The sequence below is a fragment of the Oryzias melastigma genome, linkage group LG13 (genome assembly GCF_002922805.2).
Source record: "Oryzias melastigma strain HK-1 linkage group LG13, ASM292280v2, whole genome shotgun sequence".
Classification (NCBI taxonomy): Eukaryota; Metazoa; Chordata; class Actinopteri; order Beloniformes; family Adrianichthyidae; genus Oryzias; species Oryzias melastigma.
Genome location: NC_050524.1, coordinates 10,710,035 through 10,730,306, shown reverse-complemented (window position 1 = coordinate 10,730,306; position 20,272 = coordinate 10,710,035). Strand labels below are relative to the sequence as shown.

Genomic DNA, 20,272 nt, shown 5'->3' with positions numbered 1-20,272 from the left:
TTAGATGATGAGTACCCTGCTGTGGAGAGGATCTTCAACAATCCCCATTTAGTCAGATGTGTTTAAGCGATGCACAGCTGCTACTGTGGGGCCTGTAAACCCCCCCATACACACACACACGTTTCAATGCTACTCTACCATCAAGTTGTACCCTTTCAAATTTCAAGTTGACTTTCCCAAAATTGTTGCAGTGAAAAATGGACATCCAACCTGTCAACATTTTCCATTTTTATCTGTTGTCTAATTTGGCTAGCTTATCTAAATTGTAGCAGGAGTACCCTGTTGTTAAAGTAAACGTACCGGTAACAGGTGTGGTTTTCTGCTGTTGCATCTCGTCTGCTACACGCTTTGATGTGTTGTGTGTTTAGAAATGGTCCTCCATCGTAACTCGACAGTAAACAGTAATTATTTGACTTGCTGCTGCCTTTCCATCATCTCAAACTGCATGTCCATTTTCCTCTGACCTCCTTCCACATCGCCATGCTAAAAAGATCCTATAAGTTTCTGTATTAATTAATAAGGTTTCTTTGTTTTACATTTTCTATAAATGTTGTAATTATATCTAAAAGTTCACGCATTGAGTTAAAGCCAAGAGATATTTCCTTTTTATCATATATTAAGTATCCTAAAAAAAAGGGGTCGAGATTATTTAGTCTAAGCTTTTATTGTAAGGTAGTAAAAAGTTGCGGGTTAAATTTGATTTCTACCCTTTTACTGATCATTGTAACCTATTCCCTTATTCTTTACCTTCTTACCCTGTCTGGTGTGTGCTGTCACACTCAAACTGCTTTTTACACTACATTGTTCTCATGGCCCTCATGTTCAAAGCCAGATTTGCATGTGTTTTTTTATAGTAAGACATCCAAAAAGCATGAGCGCAAGTCAAATTAAGGGCCTCATAAAAATCCCAGATAAAAACATCCATCTTATTTTCTTTCATGTCCTTCCAGCTTTTTTCCCTTTCTGCTCTTAAAGGTGCTCCCATAATGAGCAGGAGGAACAGTCTGAGTGTCCTGTGGTGAAAGTGTGCTGCTTATTATGAACAGTCAAAAAAGAGAATCTGCTCTTTTTCAGGAGGATTATTTTTTCTAATAAATTACTTTTTTGAACTTCGCAGTTGAGTAACATTATAGATTATAGATTAATCTAAAATGTTAATAGCTCCTAATGGAGTGAAACGTATCTTGCTTGTTTAAGCAGGTCACTATTTACTCAGTTTCATTCCAACAGTCTAAAGAAATTGTTAAATTTCTTCTTTAATTTTAAATATTTTATGCTGTTTACACATTTTGGTTCATTCCAATCACATTTTATCAGGCTGCCTGTCAGTTTGAACAAAGAAATCGTCCCGTTTCTACTAGGGTCATCCCTAGTAGAAGGCACATAAAGAGCTTAGCGTTTTGAAAAAACATCAGTTTAAAGCATTTTTTAAAGTTCACTAACTTGACTGATCTGTTTTTGTTAGCCTCCTGCTTGAATTGTTGTCGTATTCTGCTGCACTTTCCGGCAATAATGTGATACATTCATGACATACTGACTTCTAGTTTAGTATTTATCTGAAATAATAAACTTAAAATATAAAGATGATAACAAGAATAAATTAAATATCGGATACTGATCGGAAGACAGCATTCAATATCGATCGAGTCATCAACTCGATTTTTTTTATCATATGATCGGATATGGACATTCCTAGTAGAAACACATCATGAGTAGTTTAATTCCACATGTTAACCCATGTAGTTATCTCTTTCTGTGGTACACTGGTGTCTGATCTCTTTCATTTTCCTCCACCAGGTGTGAGCAGTAACCAGGTGGCGGTTCAAAGAAATGTGAATGCAGTCCTGGGGAAGAGCATCACGCTTAGCTGCATAATCGAAGTGGGCTCCAACCTCAGCCTCACACAGAGCTCCTGGGAGCGTAATCTTCCGTCAGGCACTATTACCCTGGCAGTGTTCAATCCGGTGTTTGGGACCTCTTACTCTCCAGATTACGGCAAGCGCATCTCATTTGTATCACCTTCACCACGAGATGCCACCATCACCCTTGAAGATGTGGATTTTGCAGACATTGGGACCTACACCTGTAAAGTGGCAACTTTTCCTCTGGGCAATACACAAGCATCAACTTATGTCGATGTATTAGGTAAAGTATGTCTCTTATTTACCAGCTTCTTTCAGAGATTCTCTTGAAAAGCTTAAATATTGAAGTGTTTGCCACAGAAATTGTGATCTCTTCTTTATTATTTGTGCTGCATAGGAACTGTAGGTTTAATTGCAAAGTCTGTTAATGTGAGATATTTTAGTTTCCTACTCCAAGCTGTGAATGTGATTCATGTCAGATGGGACTTCAAAGCAGTTGGAGTCTATAATGGCTCAGAAATGAATTATGTCATGCACTACATCACTGCTTGTCTGAAAATCATTGAGTGGGACGTATAGACTTTGGGGCCACTTGTTCCTAGCTTAGTTTATGGTCGCCATTCTTGACCTTTTGACCGGCGGCACGCACCCATATTTTCATCACCTGGTGCCCCGGGCGCCTCAGTTTTTGTTTCAGCTGGTAGTGAATGTCCCGTTTTTGGATCCAGTTTCACCGTGCAAATGGTGCGTTGGTAAAATGGGAAACATGGAGGGAGCTGTGCAGAAACAGGTGTGGCTTATAAGGTGTCACTCAGCTCGCCAACACATAGAAGCAGCCTTCGACTTTCTATGAACACAAAAAAACAAAATTTTTGGCGTTGGTATTTAATGAACTTTCAAAACCACTATAAACTCACAGTTCTTCTTTTTGGCTAACAGTTAAATTATTAAAGAAGGAATTAAAATGTTAATTATGTTTCAACATTGTTGCCTGACTGAAGTTTTCAGAAAAATGCAAGATTTATTTTGTTTTTGTTTTTTTAAGCAATAATATTTTATTACTTTGCTCTTATCAGATCTTCCAACTGTTGTAAAGACTTTTTTTGAATTATTATTTTGTATGTTAATTTTAGTGAAAAGGTCTGATCACAGGAAGCTTACTGATTAAAAAAAAGTGACCCAATCAATGCACAAAGACAAATGTTAAGTGTTGCTTAACGCAAAAGTTAAGGATTTCTGCTATGTTTAATTTTTCTGATATTGTTTTATTCCAAAGTGTCATTTGGAAGATGTTTTTCTCTGAAGTCAGCCTGTATTTCAGGCTTTAAATGGGATTCTTTGCAGAGATTAGAAGGCAGCACTGTAGGTAGTAGCATCCTGTCCATGGAGACACAGAGAGAATCTAGTGTCTAATGAGAGGCACATTAAGTGCCTTTGTCACAGCCACACTGTCTGGGATCCTACAGAGTTCAGTTACACCTTTACTTTCTTTCCTGAAACGCAACTTAGACTTTTTCCAATTTACTTCATTGCCTGTCACATTGGAAATATAGTCTTCACAGACTGTTAGCGATGTCTTTCCCCAATATTTAAGGTCATCGGATTGATATTCCCCATTGGGCTCTTCATCTTTGTTTCTGACTCGTCCATATTTTAATAAGACTTTTTTTCCTATTATAAAAAGCATGTAGTTCCACCTTCAGATCTGGCTGTGATTCATCAACATCCTGTGGAATCCTACTTAACTGGACTGCAATCGGAAAATATTTTGATAAGGCCATATTATTTACTTTCAGGGGTTTCCCTCTTCCCTAGTGTGTCATATAGCTTTCCTGTGCTTGTGAAAGGTCTGTAAATGGACACTGCATGTAAACTCTAGACACACATGCAGTCTGCTTTCTTCCTCCTTTACTCGTCTTCATCAAAATCCACCACTTTTTTATTTACTTTTTTTTTTTTTTTTTTTGGATTCCTGACTTGATTCGTGTTTATACTGTGAATATCACAAAGAACAGGAATGCATTTCAATTCCTTTCAAATGAACTTAAGCTAAACAATGAAACATTTGATCCTGTGAATGATGAAGCGAAGTCACGACACACGTTGTAATGATTAACAGGTGCAGTGAACATTGACGTGATTTTGGAGGTCACACTCTTGAAACAAACATCTGGAATAATAACAGGAACTTGAGAAAAAAAACACACAATGTTTCCATAAAGTGTATATTAGATTTTTTTTCTGTCTTTTCCAGCTTTTTTAAGGGCTTACAGGACATGCCTAAACCGTTATAGTTAGTTCAGTCTGAACAATGCGAGACCTCAAGGGTAAATGGCAGGAAGGAAACTATTGCATGAAGTAAGTGGATATACTGCCCCTTTGTTTTGTTCATGGAAATCTACTGAGCTGTGATTTATTTGTTTGGGGGCAAACAAAGTTTTATTTAAATCTATATTGCAGTCAAAGCTAGAAAGTTAATAAAAAAAAGGGGAAAAACGTGTTATGATTATGAGCTGTCTCACTCAGCTGGCCAATAATTTCCAATTTACTTGTTTGAGTTTTATTTTTTTTCTGGTAACTCATTAGACGGTTTGTTGACTTGGACTCAAGGGTCATGGGGAGGTGAGCTTCAAGTCATTACTGATTACTACTATTCAGACTGGACACATTTGGTTCGCTTAAAGTGAACCAGAATTCATTTCTCCTGATAATCAGGATCAAATTTTTCAGTCTTAATACATCTGACCGGATCCTGGTCCAGGACCTGGAACTGCTTTCAGACACATCATTTAAGGTGGTCTCGGTTTGTTTTCAATCAGACTGAACTTGGGTTCGCCCCGAAATTCCTCAGTCTGAATACGGCTTGTGCTGGGACCGGAACAACTAAACCAAAACCGGTACTGTAGCTGGCTATTAACGAACAAACGTGGAACAGCAATGCAACTCCAGGTCATTACAATGTGGTCGGATGAATGCAGGCTCATTAAAACAACTTTTAACACGATACACATTGCTTCTCACACTGTTTTCCCTACAATTTATTTCTTAAACACTTGTCACCGTACCTCGTAGTCGTAGCGTCTCCAGTAACCGTTTTGCAGCATGCCCCTGCCGTACCAAAGAAACAAGTACAAATATTTAAACCTGACTTTTACACAGACATTCAAAATTAGTCAGCAAAATAAAAAGTTTGAATAAATTAACAATCTTGACAAATATTTGCAAAGTGTAGCATCTCCATCTTTCTCTTTCTGTTTTGCCCTCCCCCGTAACTGTAGATCAATGACTGAAGAGATCTTTAGTCACATGGTTTCATTTACAAATTTTTGGTCCGGAAAGCAAAAGTCTGCTTGACTGCAGTCTGATTACAAACCAAATGCATGGTTCAGGACCCGATCCAGAACAAATAATTTTCCCAGTTTGAATACACCCTAAATGTGATTGGATAAATCCAGGCTTATTAAGACAACTACAACGTCTTGCGCATTACTTCTCACACTGTTTTCCCAACAATCTATGTCATAGACACGTATCAGGTACCTTCCTAGCCGATGTCTCCTTAGTCATCGCCTTCCAGCATGTCTGCGCCGAACCGAAGTAGCAATTAAAAATGTTTGTACCTGAATTTGATACAAGGATTGTTAATTGGAGGATTTCCATTATTTTCCTCTCTTGTTGCTTCGCTCTGCTCTTGTAATTCCCTTCCAATGGCTGAAGAGATCTTTAGTCTCATGGTTTTGTTTACTGGCTTTAATTTGAAACGGACATGTTCCTTTACCTGGCAGTCTGAATCCAGACCAAATGCACGGTTCATGACTTGATGCGAACCAAATTAAGCAGATTCCGTCCGGATCAAAAGACTTTTACAGTTAGAAAACAAAATCTAATCTAGTCTGAACGTTAAATGTCAAACAGTAGCAAAATAAGTGTAGAGCAAAAAAAAAAAAAAAACAAGTCTGGATCTGCAGAAAATCTATTTTTCAAGTTCCTTAAAAGCCCTTTGTCAGGAAATGGTTTCATTTCTGCTTTTACCTCATAATGATCTAGATCATTTCCAGGTTCCCAGTTTTTATGACTCATTCCCCCCATATTTGTCTTCACATGTTGCTTTATCTTCATATCTTATTTTATAAACTGTGAGTTACCAAGGAGACTAACGTTTACCCAGCTCACAAAGACACATTTCACTTCCTTGCCAACTTTATTTGGGTTTGGTCTTTTCTTAAACCAATAGCATCCATATTAAATGTTTCTGTATGATTCATTGCAACTTGAGTTTCCAGTGAACATGCTTGCCTTCACATTTTCCCACACCGAAGTCAGTCTTCTGCCTGCATTTATAGATCAGTATATATAAAGCCCAGAAAGGGCAAATTGCAGCCCGCTTGGAGAAAGGAAATCGTTATTTGTTTCCTATTCAACACTTCTCCAGTCGTCTATAGAGTTCCCTTCCCTTTTGGACAGCCACTCCAAATTAACACGTCTGCCTGATTTACTTACTCTGATATTTCAAGGAGTTTGCCTCTCAGCATAGAGCAGCTACTGTGTGTAATTCAAAAGCGTGCAAGGAAAAGGAAAAGCAAGTCAAGAATGTGGGGTGGAGCACAGAGAACAACATCCACTCCCTGCAGAAGTTGCATGAGATGGTGGGTTATTTTTGGACCAGAAACTGTGGCAGTAGGTAAAGAAATGTGTTTTTTTGCGTTCTGATGTCAGATGTCTTTAAGAGGAGGAGTTCATTTTTTGGATTGATGTGCTTTTTAAGCAGGGCACAATCAAGCTTGCATTTCCCTCAAATGTGTTTCTCACTTGTAAATTGCTCTTGGATAAAAACAGTGCCTGGATGTTATGTAAAGGACTATGGGGGTTGTCTCCCACTTCTACCACATTTTCAAACTGTCATAATTGCTATAATTTGTATCAAGTAGTGGTTATTTTGTGGAGGCTGTGCGCATTGCAACACCTAAAGATCTGAACGAAACTGAAAAGAAAGTCATAGCTTTAACTATGCAAATGGAGAAGAGTCTCCCATTGGATAATTACTTCATGAATGATTATGTTTTAGCTGGCTATGTTATTTAACTAGGGGTGTGCCAAAATATCGATATTGCGATATATCGCGATATTTAGTCCTGCGATTGATTCTCGATGGGTTCTCACCAAGTATCGATATTATATTTTCATTTGAAGAGCTGTAGCGCTGAGCGTCTGAGTCGCGCGCCGGAACTATTGTGCAGATGGCCGCGCTGGTTCGGACTTTTAATAGCGACGCACGCGCTCATTCGGGAGATTTTCTCCGGGGAGATTCAGGCTCTGTAGCGCGTGTGTGAAGCATGTCTACCTGTCAGCATTTATCATCTATCTGTAGGAGATCCAGCCGGTAAGAAGTGACTTTGTCTGAGCGCAGAATGACAGCGATCACTTACTTCCTGTTTGCTGTGGGAACTGGGCGCGTGCTTCGCAGTTGTCTGTGTATGCTTCAAGGAGCGTCGGAATTTTCGCTTTCATGCACTTCAATGTTTAACCTGCTGGTGTATGGTGTAACTTTGGTAAATTTATAATGTGACGTTTTCAAACAATGTAATTACTTGTTGCTAATGTTAACTTAAAGTAATTTTTAAATAAAAAAGCAGGATTTGATGTATGAACTTGAATTTAAATGTAATTAAAATAAAGTTCATGAATTCACTGTAAAATTAGGGGGAATGTTAATTAATTGGAGCACATAAAATTATATTTATTGGCATTATTAAGTGTGTTTTAAGGTTTTTATCTAATGACTGCTGACTGACCAAATGTAAAATAGATAAAGATTGTTAAAATAATCTCAAGTGACAGTCTGAGTAAATCAGTCTTTGGATGCTCAGCCCTTTTCAAGTGAGGGGAACAAAAATGTTTGTCAAAGACAGTATTACTGATTTCAGCAATGTTGCACAAGTGTCTATAATTTGTTGCACAAAATAAGAAAAGTTATTTATTATGATTGTGTTTAAGCTGAAAAAGATAAATGGGGATATATTTTCCCAAAAAACACATTCTTCTATATAATGCTGGTTATTAGAGAAGATTTTTTACCAATTATCGCAGTATCGCGATATTATCGATATCGTGAGCTATGTATCGCGTATCGTATCGTATCGTGAGGTATCCAGTGATTCCCAGCCCTATATTTAACCCTAACTGATCCAGTGAGTCCTGATTTTATAAAAAAGCAAACGAAAATGTTTAATTTGCCAGGATGTACTCTGGAACAAAGACTGAAGAATCATGTTGGCAGAAGTTTAGGTTTCACCAAGTGCATTAGGACTAAAGCATAATTAGATGCAACCATGATGCATCCGCTTAAAGTGGCATCATTGAATATTAAAGAGAACTCCACTCGCCTTGTCCTTCAAGTGAGAAGTGTCTGCTGGCTCCAAGAAGTCAAAATTCCATAGACTTCTATAGAAAAATAAACGGCTATAATTGTCAAAATAGCAATTCTTGCTCTTTAAAAAGTCTAAAAAATATCAGTCAGATTTTTTTTTTTTACAGATTCAGTTAAGCAAAGTTGTTGATTTGTAGAGGTAATTTCTGATTTGAAAACATTGCATTAAGAAAAATATGATTTTTTTTTTCCCCCATAGAATGCCATTTTAACACTCAATCCAGGCTCCGATTGTGTTTCAGATTGATTATGTTTTGTCTTTGCATAAATCTTCATTCATCTGTGTTTTTTTTCAACACAAATGAACATTTTCCGTGCTAAAGTTTCTAGACGAATGACTATCTAATTCAGCCTTTCTGTAGGAAAATTCTCAAATGTCTCATTTACAAGTTTCCACAAATTAGCAAATATATTTGACTGAATCTTCATTCTCCATAATATGTTTGAGGCTGGTTTAAACTTTGTAATGAAGATTTTCCCTTTAACGTCAAAGTGGAGGCTAACAACTGGACTCTAGCTTCAGCTACATCCGACTTTTAAGGTGTGATGGATAAATAAAGCAAAATAAAATGACGTAACTGCCATAAAACTGGTATTCACACAGTGTCCACAGTGTCTCCATCTTTTTTATCTTTGTGTGTGAAAAACAGCTGAGTCTGTAGCTGTGTATTAGGCAGAGCAGCTCCTGCCACATGAGATCAATAATTCCCTACATTGAAGAAGACTCTCGATTTTAAAACCGCACCTTTGTTCTTCTTTGAAGTCAAAGACTCTTATTAGGTTCCCTCGTTGACTCTTTTCTCCCGAAAAAAAAAAAAAAAAACTTTCCAAATACGTTTTATTGTTTGTTTTTTGTTAGCTTTTTAGCTAGCAATCCAGGTAGCCAGGGTTAGTGTTAGTAGCTGTTTTAAGTCACATGACCAATACAGGTGTTGTGAACAGAATCGAACAGTTTTCCAAAATAAAACTTCATCAGGATCAGAAAAAAAACTAAAATGACGTTAGCGCATGTATTTATTTATTTTTTTGCTGTTTGTGGCGCAGTACCAAGTGACCCACGGACCAGTACTAGTCCTCTCCCTGGGGGTCGGGGACCACTGTGGCACTGAAGGACTTGGTTTTGTTATTTTATCATTAGTTTTTCTTTCCTGATGATACATTAAAAGATGTCAAAGTAATGATAAGTTGGCTTAAATATTTCAGGAATATAACGCATACTATTCTCCCATAGATTGATCACCACAACAAAGTCCAAACCTTAACCCCCAATAAGAATCTTGGCGATGTTTTGTAAAACCCTTCCAACTCTATTATCATCTATACAGGATCTTGCAAAACAAACCATGCAACTCTTGTTATTTCCTAATCTTACTGAAACATGCCAACTCAACTTCAAGTAATTCAACGAAATGTTATGGGGACTTTTCTCTTGAACGGGCAGTGTAGCTTCCAAATACTCTTCTGGAGGTTAAATTCTTTTTTTTTTCTCCTCATGAATGTTACTAATGTCGGTATAATGTTTTTAGAGTTCAGATCAGATCGACTGTTTTCATTCTTATGCAAAGTTAGACTGTTGTAGTCTTCTGGTTGCTCTTGCACAGGTCTGTTTTTCCTCTATCTTGGGAAAAAATAAACATTGTTACATTTAGGCTGGACTTGTTTTATAGAAAGCGGTGTAACCTCACTCCAGCTCAGCAGCCCAGAGAACAGAAACGGGACACAGCTCCTCTTCTTCCAGTACAACAAAGTCAGACACAAACACAGCGTTGGTGGCATGCAGTCTACAAATACGCAACAAAAAGTGGTTTTTGTTTTGTCTATTTCTGTAGTTGGGTGTTGATGGATTGGTGGATTTCACAAGATGGAGACGGAGATACTTGAATGTGTTTCTGTCCCCGTGCCCACTTTCTGTTTGGCATGCATCGATAGAATAATCTCATCTTCCCTGTATGACTGGACATAAAGCCCTATCAATTTTTAATTTATGCAAGGGGTCAATATTTTTTACTTTTGGCAGTTGAAGTGTATTGAGGCACATTATTTATTCAAAAATATACACACAAGGATCAATATATATGTTTTTTTTTTTTTCCTTCCACACTCAAAACAGTGGAGCCAAAAGTGTACGTGTCTGCTGGTCCAACGGTTCTGCTGGAGGGAGGGAACGAATCCCTGGTGGCCACCTGCATAGCTGAGCGTGGCCGTCCCGCGGCCGAGGTTTCCTGGGAGTCGGACCTGTCTGGACAGTCGGTGACCCAAACTCAGGACGAAGCCAACGGCATCACCTCTGTGCTCGTGCGCTACATGTGGCGGCCACAGAGCTACGCCCAGGGGAAGACGCTCACCTGCGTGGTGCGCCACCCAACCCTGCAAACAGAGTTCAAAACACCCTACACGTTAAATGTTCAGTGTAAGTCCATAAAAAATTCAGAATTATGTTCTTTAACTTGATGTTTTAATTATTGCTAAATCTTTTCAATTGAAATTTTTTGTTAGATTTTATTTTTTATTTTTCAAATTGCAACTCAATAAATGCATTTGTAAAGTAACTTTACTATTAAAGGTCATAAATAATCATTTTACAGCCCTAAATGTTGAAGTGTACTTTAACAATATGAACTTGTGTATTGCTGTTTTAGTACCCAGAGGGATTGCTAAGAGTTTTATAGGGGCCTGTAATGTCATATTCTCTAATGCATACATCCTAAGTGAGCAGCATCTTAGCCTTTGTGAGTCCAGGCTGATGAAGGTGCTTTAAGAAATATTGATCAGGCCTGTAGAACAACACAAGCAGCAGCAGCAGCAGGAGTGCTGCTGGGGGGCCAGCGGATGGAAATGCACAAAAACGAAGGTTAATACAGGAGAAGAGAGCCACTTTAGTTCAATAAATCATGTCAAATGCAGAGACGGGGGAATTTAAGTGCAAAAGAAGCACAATTTCAGCGTTGAACTGTGCGGGAAGGGTCAACGAACGCCGTGTGTCGGGGCGTCTTCTCTGCACAGTAATGAGTTCCTCATTTGTCCTCCAGAGAAATTAAAGAGAAAAATTGGATATCTCCGTGTTTGCAGTACTTTAATAAAGTGGCGTGTGCGGGGCTAGATTTTTTTTTCCTAACTCATGGATGATGCGCGTAGGGTTTAATATTAGCCGCAGTTCATCTGCCACCTGAGTGAGTCCATCATTTTCCAACTTTCCACCAGTCCAGGCTTCGTTATTTGTTTCTGTGACTTGCTTTCGCCAGCAGATCCTGGACTGCAGTCCTGTTCAAGCCTTGTTTTGTCAGCGCTTGTTACTGTGCTTAAAATACTTGTGTTGTTCCTTCTGGAAAAGCTCATCTGTCATTCGGCTGCAGAGATCACAATCAGTGATTCTGTTCTCATATCTTTGGGGGAAAATTAATAAAACAAAGTCATGTTAGATAACATGACTGATCTGGTGATGGTGGGACCTGAGAAACTTTAAAAGTTGTGCATTTCATTGTAGAAAGTGTCCCAATGCATGATTGTTATTGTGTCTTTTATTACACAGTTGCACCAAATGTATCAGTTGAAGGAAAGGACAGAAGTTGGTATGTGGGCCAAAAAAATGTGAAATTCACGTGTGATGCCAAGGCGAACCCGCCCGCCCAACACTTCTCCTGGATCAGGTCAGTATGCCATCACAACCCTTCACTTTGAGAAACTACTAAGCAGTTAGAGTATAAAGTCTGAAAATGACTTTTGTATAACCATTGTATCACCAATGTTTGCAAAAAAATAATGCACAAACGAGCAGCAACACTAAAAACGAGCATTATGGGCAAACCAAACTACTTTAAGTCCAACTCCAATTGTCTTTTGGGCTATTTTAAAACATGTTCCCAGTGTTTTGTTGTTATTGTTTTTTAATGATCAAGCCATTTTGAGGCAAAATTGAAAAACTTGTGTCGTTTTCTAGGACATAGTCTCTGCAGGGTGAAGGTAGTTCATTAGAAATTTCCCTCAAAGTTGTAGGCACGGATCAACTCTGCCCCCTTCCAATCACCTATATTTAAACCCATATCACAAATTTGCTCTTTTTCCAGCTTTTTATATCTGCTCCTGATTCACAACAATATGAAGAAAGAAATACTCAAAAATACAATTTTAAGCTTAATTTTCTTTATTTATTGTCCGAAAAATGCCACAAGAAAATGTAAAAAAAAAACAAAAATCATTTTTCATTGATGTGGTTATCAACCCATTGACTTTATGATAAAGAAATAAAGCAAAGAGAGCTGATATCAGCAAATACACCTCAGAGTAACCCTGAAGATGAGCTGCCGTTTGCCCCTCTGGGCTCCATTTGTAACAGCCTTTTAATCCATTTAAAAATAGTTTTAAAGTAAACGAGCTGTGTCTGTAAAGGGCGTACAGTGTAATTTTAGAAGCGACTGGAGCAGGCTAATGTTCTTCTACACCCTTCAGGAGGACTCCCTGCTGCAAATATAAATTTAAACAATGTTTGTGTCACTTTAGAGGAGCACTGGACTTCTGCCTGCTTTCTGTATACATCTTGTCCTAAAAGACAGAAACATTTTGCAGATTAGATTTGTAAAGTTTGGGCAAACACTTGTTTAATTTTTTTTTTCTTTTGGTCAAACACTAAACTAATAAATTAGCATTTGAATTTTTTTAAATGCACACAAAAAACATTGTCATGCTTAATTTGTTCAGGTTGGATGGACCCATGCCTGAAGGCGTTGAGATCTCCAATAATATTCTTGCCTTCACTCGGCCCCTGAAGCGCAACGACTCTGCCATCTTTCGCTGTGAGGTGACGAATAAAATCGGCCTCCGCGGTGAGGACGTGAAGTTCTGGGTACAAGGTACTGTTGATTTTTCCTAATTTTTAGATTATTTTAGAGCACAATGAAGCTTTAGGCATCATCTTGTTTGAATCTTGATTCAAATATACATTATTTCTTTCATAAACAAAGACTACCAAGGTCTAACCTCAAACTAAAATAACAAAACCCAGTAGTGTAAGACTGCTGAGGACAAAGAAGGGGAAAACGAATAAAAAATAAATACATAAATGAAATGGCAAATTTTTAATGTAAGGATTACTTCATAAGCATTTATTCAATTTAGATTAAATGTATAAATTTTTGGCTGAGGTGCACATAGACAATAAACTATGTAGGTTTTACATCCCTGCTGACCTGAAGAACCCTTGTTTGCTCAACACTACCTCCAGAATGCATAGATTTTATATGAAAAGCAAAACTTTTATAAAAAGTTTGATTTTTTTTTTTTTTATGAGTTAAAAGCACATATTATCTTGTGCTGCTCAACAATGGTTATAAAAAAAAAATCACATTTCAAGAGATGCTAGGTTCCTTTTTATATTATATTATATTCTGTTAAAAAACAGGGGGTCATGAATGCAAATCCAAATTTCTTAAAGGCTCAAGTAAGATTATGTGACTCCTAGGTTTTGATCAGTAGAAATCGAGCCCATTACCGTTAAAGGTTGCTGACCACTGGCCTAAGTTGATGAACTACAATGTCGACACTCAGATTTATTTCCAAACTTTTCAGGTAAAAGGGCAGCATGGAGTACAGATAGAGTATTGTTACCAAATGTTTTCAGTGTTGTGGTTTTGGCAACATCAGATGAATCTGATAGGGACAATTCGCCCCTGCTGGTTCAGTAAACTGTTTTCCTTTGTAGTCTTTTTCTGAGCCTCCCTGAGGTCAGGTTTCAGTGTCACAACATGGCACTTAACGAGTCAACGATATAACTGGTTACAAGGATTCGTCCCAGGCTTTCCCTGCAGTTGATGATCATTAAAGAAATAGTCGTAAAAGATGTCAACAAACTCACCAGTTTTGGTCTTTCTTTTGTTCGCTGGTTGAGTTCATTATTGAGGGTGTGGAGCTGAAAAAGTCTGCACATCTTTTTTTTTTACCTCCTTTTAATCCTTTTCCAAACATAGCAAGTGCTGCTTCAAGACCCGTATTATTATAACACACACACTTCTTTTGGTTTCTCGGTGTTGAGGGGAAAGAGCTGGAGGAATCCCAAAACAGACAGTCAGGCTCCATCTGTGTACAGGCTTTCTGAGGGCTGCTCCAAATGAAAGCACAGCTGACATCCTGTCCAGGACAGACTCGCACTGAGCAATTATCTACTTTCTCCTGTCAAATATTGCGTCTTTTGCATGCAGCCTCTTGCCGGACCACCCCTGCAGAGATGACCAGGTTGCCTTCAGAAATACCTCTTCTCCCCCCCTTGTTGCTGTTTGATGTGACTGCGACACAGTTGTCTCAGCATTCTTTGATTGCCTATGTGATCAACTGCATGGGTGCACAATCTTGCAACACTCGTAAGGTTGCACTCAATTTATGATGCTGGCTGACAAAATAAAAAAAAAGAAGAAAGAAATCAGCTCTTTTGTCAAACTCTTCTTGTCTGGACGTGCAGTCATGCTTTTCATGTGTTGTCGACTGATTGACTAGCGTTATCTGGCTGCAGGTCAGCATGGAGGCACTTATCCTGACCTTGAGCTCCTCGCAGCCCTTTTTTTCCCTGCAGCTCTCGCTGCTACCGCAGGACATATCAGATGCAGGAACTGCACATCGATCAGGGCTTCATGCTCTCACATGACTTCCCCATAGCAGGGTTTAAAATGAAGAGGGGGGGAAGAGCTCATCACCCTCCCTCAGATGGTCAGGAGAGCATGTCCTCCCAGCTGTCCGTCTCTCAAACACCTAAGGTCTTCTTGCCCTCCAATTTTACCCCCTTTTTTCCTTTATTTAGGGGGGAGGGACACTGCAGAAATAAACTAAATAAAAACATTTTCACCTGCTTTGTCAGGTTTTACACAACATAAAGCGCGGGCGGGCTCATTCCTCCCCCCTCTTTTATGACGGCTCACTCCAGTTGCCGTCTTTGCTCTGGTTTAAATCTTTTTATCTCGTTTGCTCTGCAGATCCTCCCCCCACCACTGCAGCGCCCAGCACCACCGCTTTCCTCCGCCACGACACCTCCAGGACCGGCACTGCAGTGGACAAGCAGCGAGCCCCGTTCACCTCCCCCACCCTGGCCTCCATCCACGAGAACAGCCTCGGTACTATAGTTGGCGGGGCCGTGGGTGGAGTTCTGTTCTTGGTTCTTTTGCTAATCCTGGGGGGCGCCTGTTTCATGCGCCAGCGGAGAACCTTCAGAGGAGACTACTACACCAAGCAGTACCTGGGACCCTCTGACATGCAGAAGGAGTCTCAGCTGGACGTCCTTCAGCCGCACGAGCTGCAGGAGGTCTATGGCGACAAAACGAGCAAAGGCAGCCAGGAACTGAAACCCAAACTGGGCGGGGACATTATTTACCCGGACTACACCCCGGAGCAGAAAGATACGGACGACTGGGCCAACAGGGGGGACGGCCACGTGGGCATTAAGGAGGACAACTACTACGCAAATCACTACACCACCCAAAACATGCACCCGTGCGGGCCTCCTGTGCACAGCCCCATTGTGAACAACGGCTCCCCCTACATTCCGGAGGACTGCTATGACAACGGTACAGACAGCGACTACGTGTCCCACATGGACGGATCTGTGATTTCACGCAGAGAGTGGTACGTTTGAGGAAAGATCATTTGTGGAAAACCTGGACAAGTGACTGAGGAGACATTTGTGATTTCAGTCGAAGAATAAATGAAATCTCAGCTTTTTTTTTGTTTTTTTTCCCACAGTGAGATCTTTGAACAACACTGTTCTGCCTCGATTGTAACCACTCAACCTTAAGGACGCGTTCTTGGATCGTATTCTGCTTTCTGTAGCGTTTCAAAGAGCTACAAACGAGTCGGAATGCCCATGTTTGCTTTAGCGTACGCCTGTGTTTCCACTGATGCGTAAGGGGGTTTACTGCTTGTTTGTGTTTGCGCCTGTTGTTTTTCAGAGGTCACAGGTCAGGTGTTCCCACTCTTGTTAGTAAAGTATTTATACCCCTGACTAATCAAGCTCTCCTCCCACAACTTCAGTGACATTTGAGAAGCTCTGCCGCTGCAGCAGCCAGTATTTCAACCAAAATGTATGCATTTACCTGTATTTTTTCCACATAAAAACTATGGTTTAGCAAAAGGGAAGTCTCAAGAACTAAAGGGAGAACTGGTAGAGCTTTGTACTAAGGGATGCTTGAGTTTTTGATAAACACTACCCTGGATTCTCTCCATGGATTATGCAACACATCATACCTCCTGGAGCCTATTTTGTGGTCAAATGGAGACGACACTTCTGTTGATGATCTCTTCAATTCAATGTCTTCCAAAATGTGTCCAAAGTTGTCAACACCCCATAGTTGCCATGGCTACAGTGATGAGCTGTCGACTCGGACAGTTGTTTTTGTCGCACACAAAACTCAGGTAGCTTTTGTAAGTGATATTTTGGATAAATGTCTGCAATCAGAAAATATGCTGCCTAAGGTTTCCACACATCTTGAAGATTTGTTTTATGTTGCTAAGTTTGAAATGTAGCTGTGAAAAAAAAAAAAAAAAAAAACATGATCGCCAGTGTTGGTGAATCGATGATGCTCCTTCACGCTTAGTCTTCCTCCAACGCTCTTTGGCCTTTGAAGATCTTCACGGATCAAACTCCAGAGTGTTCATATACCACTGACTACACCACCACACCAGTTCAGTGATGCTTTTGGATGTGGCTTAAAATAAGAGCAGTTAGGCGTTTCCCTTGCAGCCCTCGCAGCGGGAGCACACTGCTTTCCTTTTTAAACATTGCCATCAAAGAGTTCAGCCTGACGGTGGTCACTCACAACCGACCAAACAAGCAAATATCATCTCATAGGAGCCGTTTCGAACCAGTAACTTTTGCAGCTCAAAGCTCTGTTATCACAGTTGTTGGTAATTATTACATTAAGCCTTAACATCAGGCTGCATCACAGTTTTTTCCGTTCGTCCTTGTGCTCAGATTTCTGTCTCTAAAACTAACACCAATTGGTCATTATAGGTTTTTATGATGCAAGATCAAAGCGGCGTGTTATAAATACCAGATGGAGCCAGGACGGCTGTCATCGTCGGACGTTACGTGGTCCCACAAACCACCGACGGTTTCAGCGCTCCCGCTCAACGCCCCCGCTGTCGCAGTTTATGATCACAATTAACCAACGGAAAACTAACTGATGCCTCCGTTTTAGCGTGTTTGAAGTATGATATTCTGTTGATTTGGAAACTGTGAGCAGCTGACCTCACTACCGAACCAGCTGAAATGGAAGGGTTTGGCTTTCCTGAGCATACAGCAATCATGGAAAGAAAGAAAGAAACTCGATCCATACTCTGAAGTGTCTGTGACGGCTCCCCAAAGGCTGAAGGCAGCACATCCACAGGAATAAAGTTGAAACAGAGGAGCTGACATCACAAATAAAATTGATTTTTGGCCTTCAGAAATGACACATAGATCAAAAGGACTTTTGCCAGAAAAGTAAGAAAAAAACTTTTTTTTTTTTTAGTCGGTGAGGGTGTTTGCTGCCAGAAAAAACACTTTGTGTTTTAGTCAGATCACAGCAGCATGTCGGCTAAACTTGGAGATCTCCGTTCTTATTGGGGGTTTTATAGATTTTGGGTGCGCTCCTCCACCCTTATTTTCTCATGCCAGGGCTATGGTGGAAGATTTAAAAGTCTTAGAATAAACTGCTTTAATCTCTTTAAGTTGCTCTCGCCCTCAGCGCCTCTCTCTCTCACACACACACACACACACCACACATCTGCAGCTGCTGCCCACATTCAAAGAGCAGTCCTCACCTCAAATCCTCAGCTTTTTAATCAACTTTTACATCCTTTCCTCATAGTGCTTTGGCAGCGGTGCTCCTACTCCATGATATATGACACATCTGTGTCTGTGTGCACTTTTATTTATTTGTTGTTATGCTGTCGGCTTGTTTGCTAAAACTTGTTTCGCGCTAACCGGTGCCTCTGCTCCGAACTCAAGTGATCTTGTCAACAGCCTCATCGTTCACTTTGAAAACAAAACCAGCAGAGGTGTTGAACATTTTTGTACAGCGTCGTCCTTTTTGCATATTTGAATTTTCTGCTGCAGGCAATTTTTCCTCCTTATTTTTCTCTCACCAGTGTTTGTACACATGTAAATATTACCCAATAGGATTATGGGAGAAGGAGCTGCTCTCCTCTAATGTTCTTGTACAGTTTTCTTTTTTTTTTTTCTTTTTTTCGGGTCTTCCCTACTGAATAGCTGGTGCCTTAATGGGCTGAGCAATGCACAGACTCTAAAACCTGACAGTACCGAAGCATTAATGTAATGGATGATCATTACAAAGAAATACGTATGTCTTCCTTATTTAAGATTTGTTGTTGTTGTGAAAGCATCAAAACAGACTAAAGGTTGATTATCAAGCTTTATACATTTTGAAAGGACACGTGTAACAAGTTGGTTACTGAGAGAAGCCGTTTCTTTGCAGATTTTGTCAAGCCAGATTCAAAGAAAATATTGTTTTCCTGTAAATATGCTGGCTTTTTTTTAGTATTATAATTATACATAGTACGTTTTTGTATGTTGTGTTTTTTTCACTGAATATTAGTTGAAAACATTCGAGCAGCTCTCAACTGTTCTGGTTTTCACTGCAGTTCATGTTTGTTATAGACAGTTTGTGACCAATGATTTTTTTCCATGTTTTTTCCCCCTGAATGATTGATGTCACACAGAATCAGATGAATGGGTGGTAGACTTTGGTTTTTGTTGTTTTCTTTCATTGAAATAAATCCACCATTAATGCACCCGAGTTTCCTAAAATTCTGTTTTTTCAGCAAGATCCAAACTAGCTAGCTTTAACCCTTGTGCTAAAAGTGGGGTCATCTGGACCCTACAAGATGGTGCGTGAAACTTTTTTTTTTAAGGATTTTTATCTTCACTGGTGTCCGTGGCAGACTGAAAATCCTGTCCACTTTTATCACGGGAGGGGTCACACATCAGTATAAGGGTGGGGTCATCTGGACCCCTTAAGAGAGGACGAGGGAAAAACGAGCAATTCAACTGGAAAATGACACTTCAATCGTGGAAACTTTATCCTTCACTTCTGCTTTTAGTGTTAAAGACTTGCTCAATTGCCCAATTCTAAAATGTCCTCGGGGCTTTTTATATATATATATATATATATATATATATATATATAATGGAGGACGAATATAATGAAAATTAAGCTAAAAATTGCATGTATGTGTTTTTCTTTGCTCAAATTGTTGTGAATCGGGAGCAGACAGTTTTTAAAAAAGACCTAATTTGTTGTGTAGGAAATAGGCTGGGCGGGTCCCTCCCTGCTCTGAGCTTTCAGAAAGGGGGGAGGGGTTGCTCAGTGCTAATGGTCCCGCCCACAACCCACTCTGAGGTAAATTTCTAATAAACTTCTGCCGCTCAGCAGAAGCTATGTCCCAGAAAATGACAGCATTTTTTATTTTGGCTAGAAATCAACATAATTTACAGACCCTGGGAATGATTTTTAAATAGATTTTAAAAAAGACTTGAAGTGGGTCATTAATAAAACTGATGGCTATATAGCTAGCTTACTATTGGCTAGTAATACATTTGGACCATAAAATGATAATTTAAAAAGTAACTTTATGTATGAAAATAGTTGGGTGTGACATAAAACCCGATCTGTAATAACATGTAGTTAAGCTAATGGGCATGTATCTGAAGCATTAGAGCAGGGGTGTCCATATTCAGTCCTTGAGGGCAGGCCTACTGCTGGTTTTCCAGAAAACCTGCCTTATCTGCTGCTGATTACCTGGATCAGGTGTGTTTGGCCAGTGAGGAGCTTCAATGACAGGTTGGTTGGAAAACATGTGGGACACCGGCCCTTCGAGGCCTGGATTTGGGCACCCCTGCTTTAGAGCAACAGCACAGTAGATGGATATCACATGTTTTTACTGGCAGTCCTTCATAAAAGTAGAAGTTTTAGGCCAAACATCTTTAATTGGAATTTAAAATGGATAT

General features: G+C 39.6%; 1 protein-coding gene across 1 annotated transcript in view; it reads left to right on the top strand.

Annotated features, from left to right (window-relative positions):
* The window catches only part of nectin3a (nectin cell adhesion molecule 3a), a 37,634-nt gene extending 18,578 nt beyond the window's left edge, over positions 1 to 19,056 (top strand). The window contains exons 2-6 of the mRNA XM_024277455.2: positions 1,798 to 2,145; positions 10,400 to 10,699; positions 11,819 to 11,936; positions 12,985 to 13,136; positions 15,246 to 19,056. Of these exons, the coding sequence (XP_024133223.1) occupies positions 1,798 to 2,145; positions 10,400 to 10,699; positions 11,819 to 11,936; positions 12,985 to 13,136; positions 15,246 to 15,901 (1,574 nt within the window). The 3' untranslated portion in view covers positions 15,902 to 19,056. The remainder of the gene's footprint in view (positions 1 to 1,797; positions 2,146 to 10,399; positions 10,700 to 11,818; positions 11,937 to 12,984; positions 13,137 to 15,245) is intronic.
* Positions 19,057 to 20,272: the final 1,216 nt, after the last annotated feature.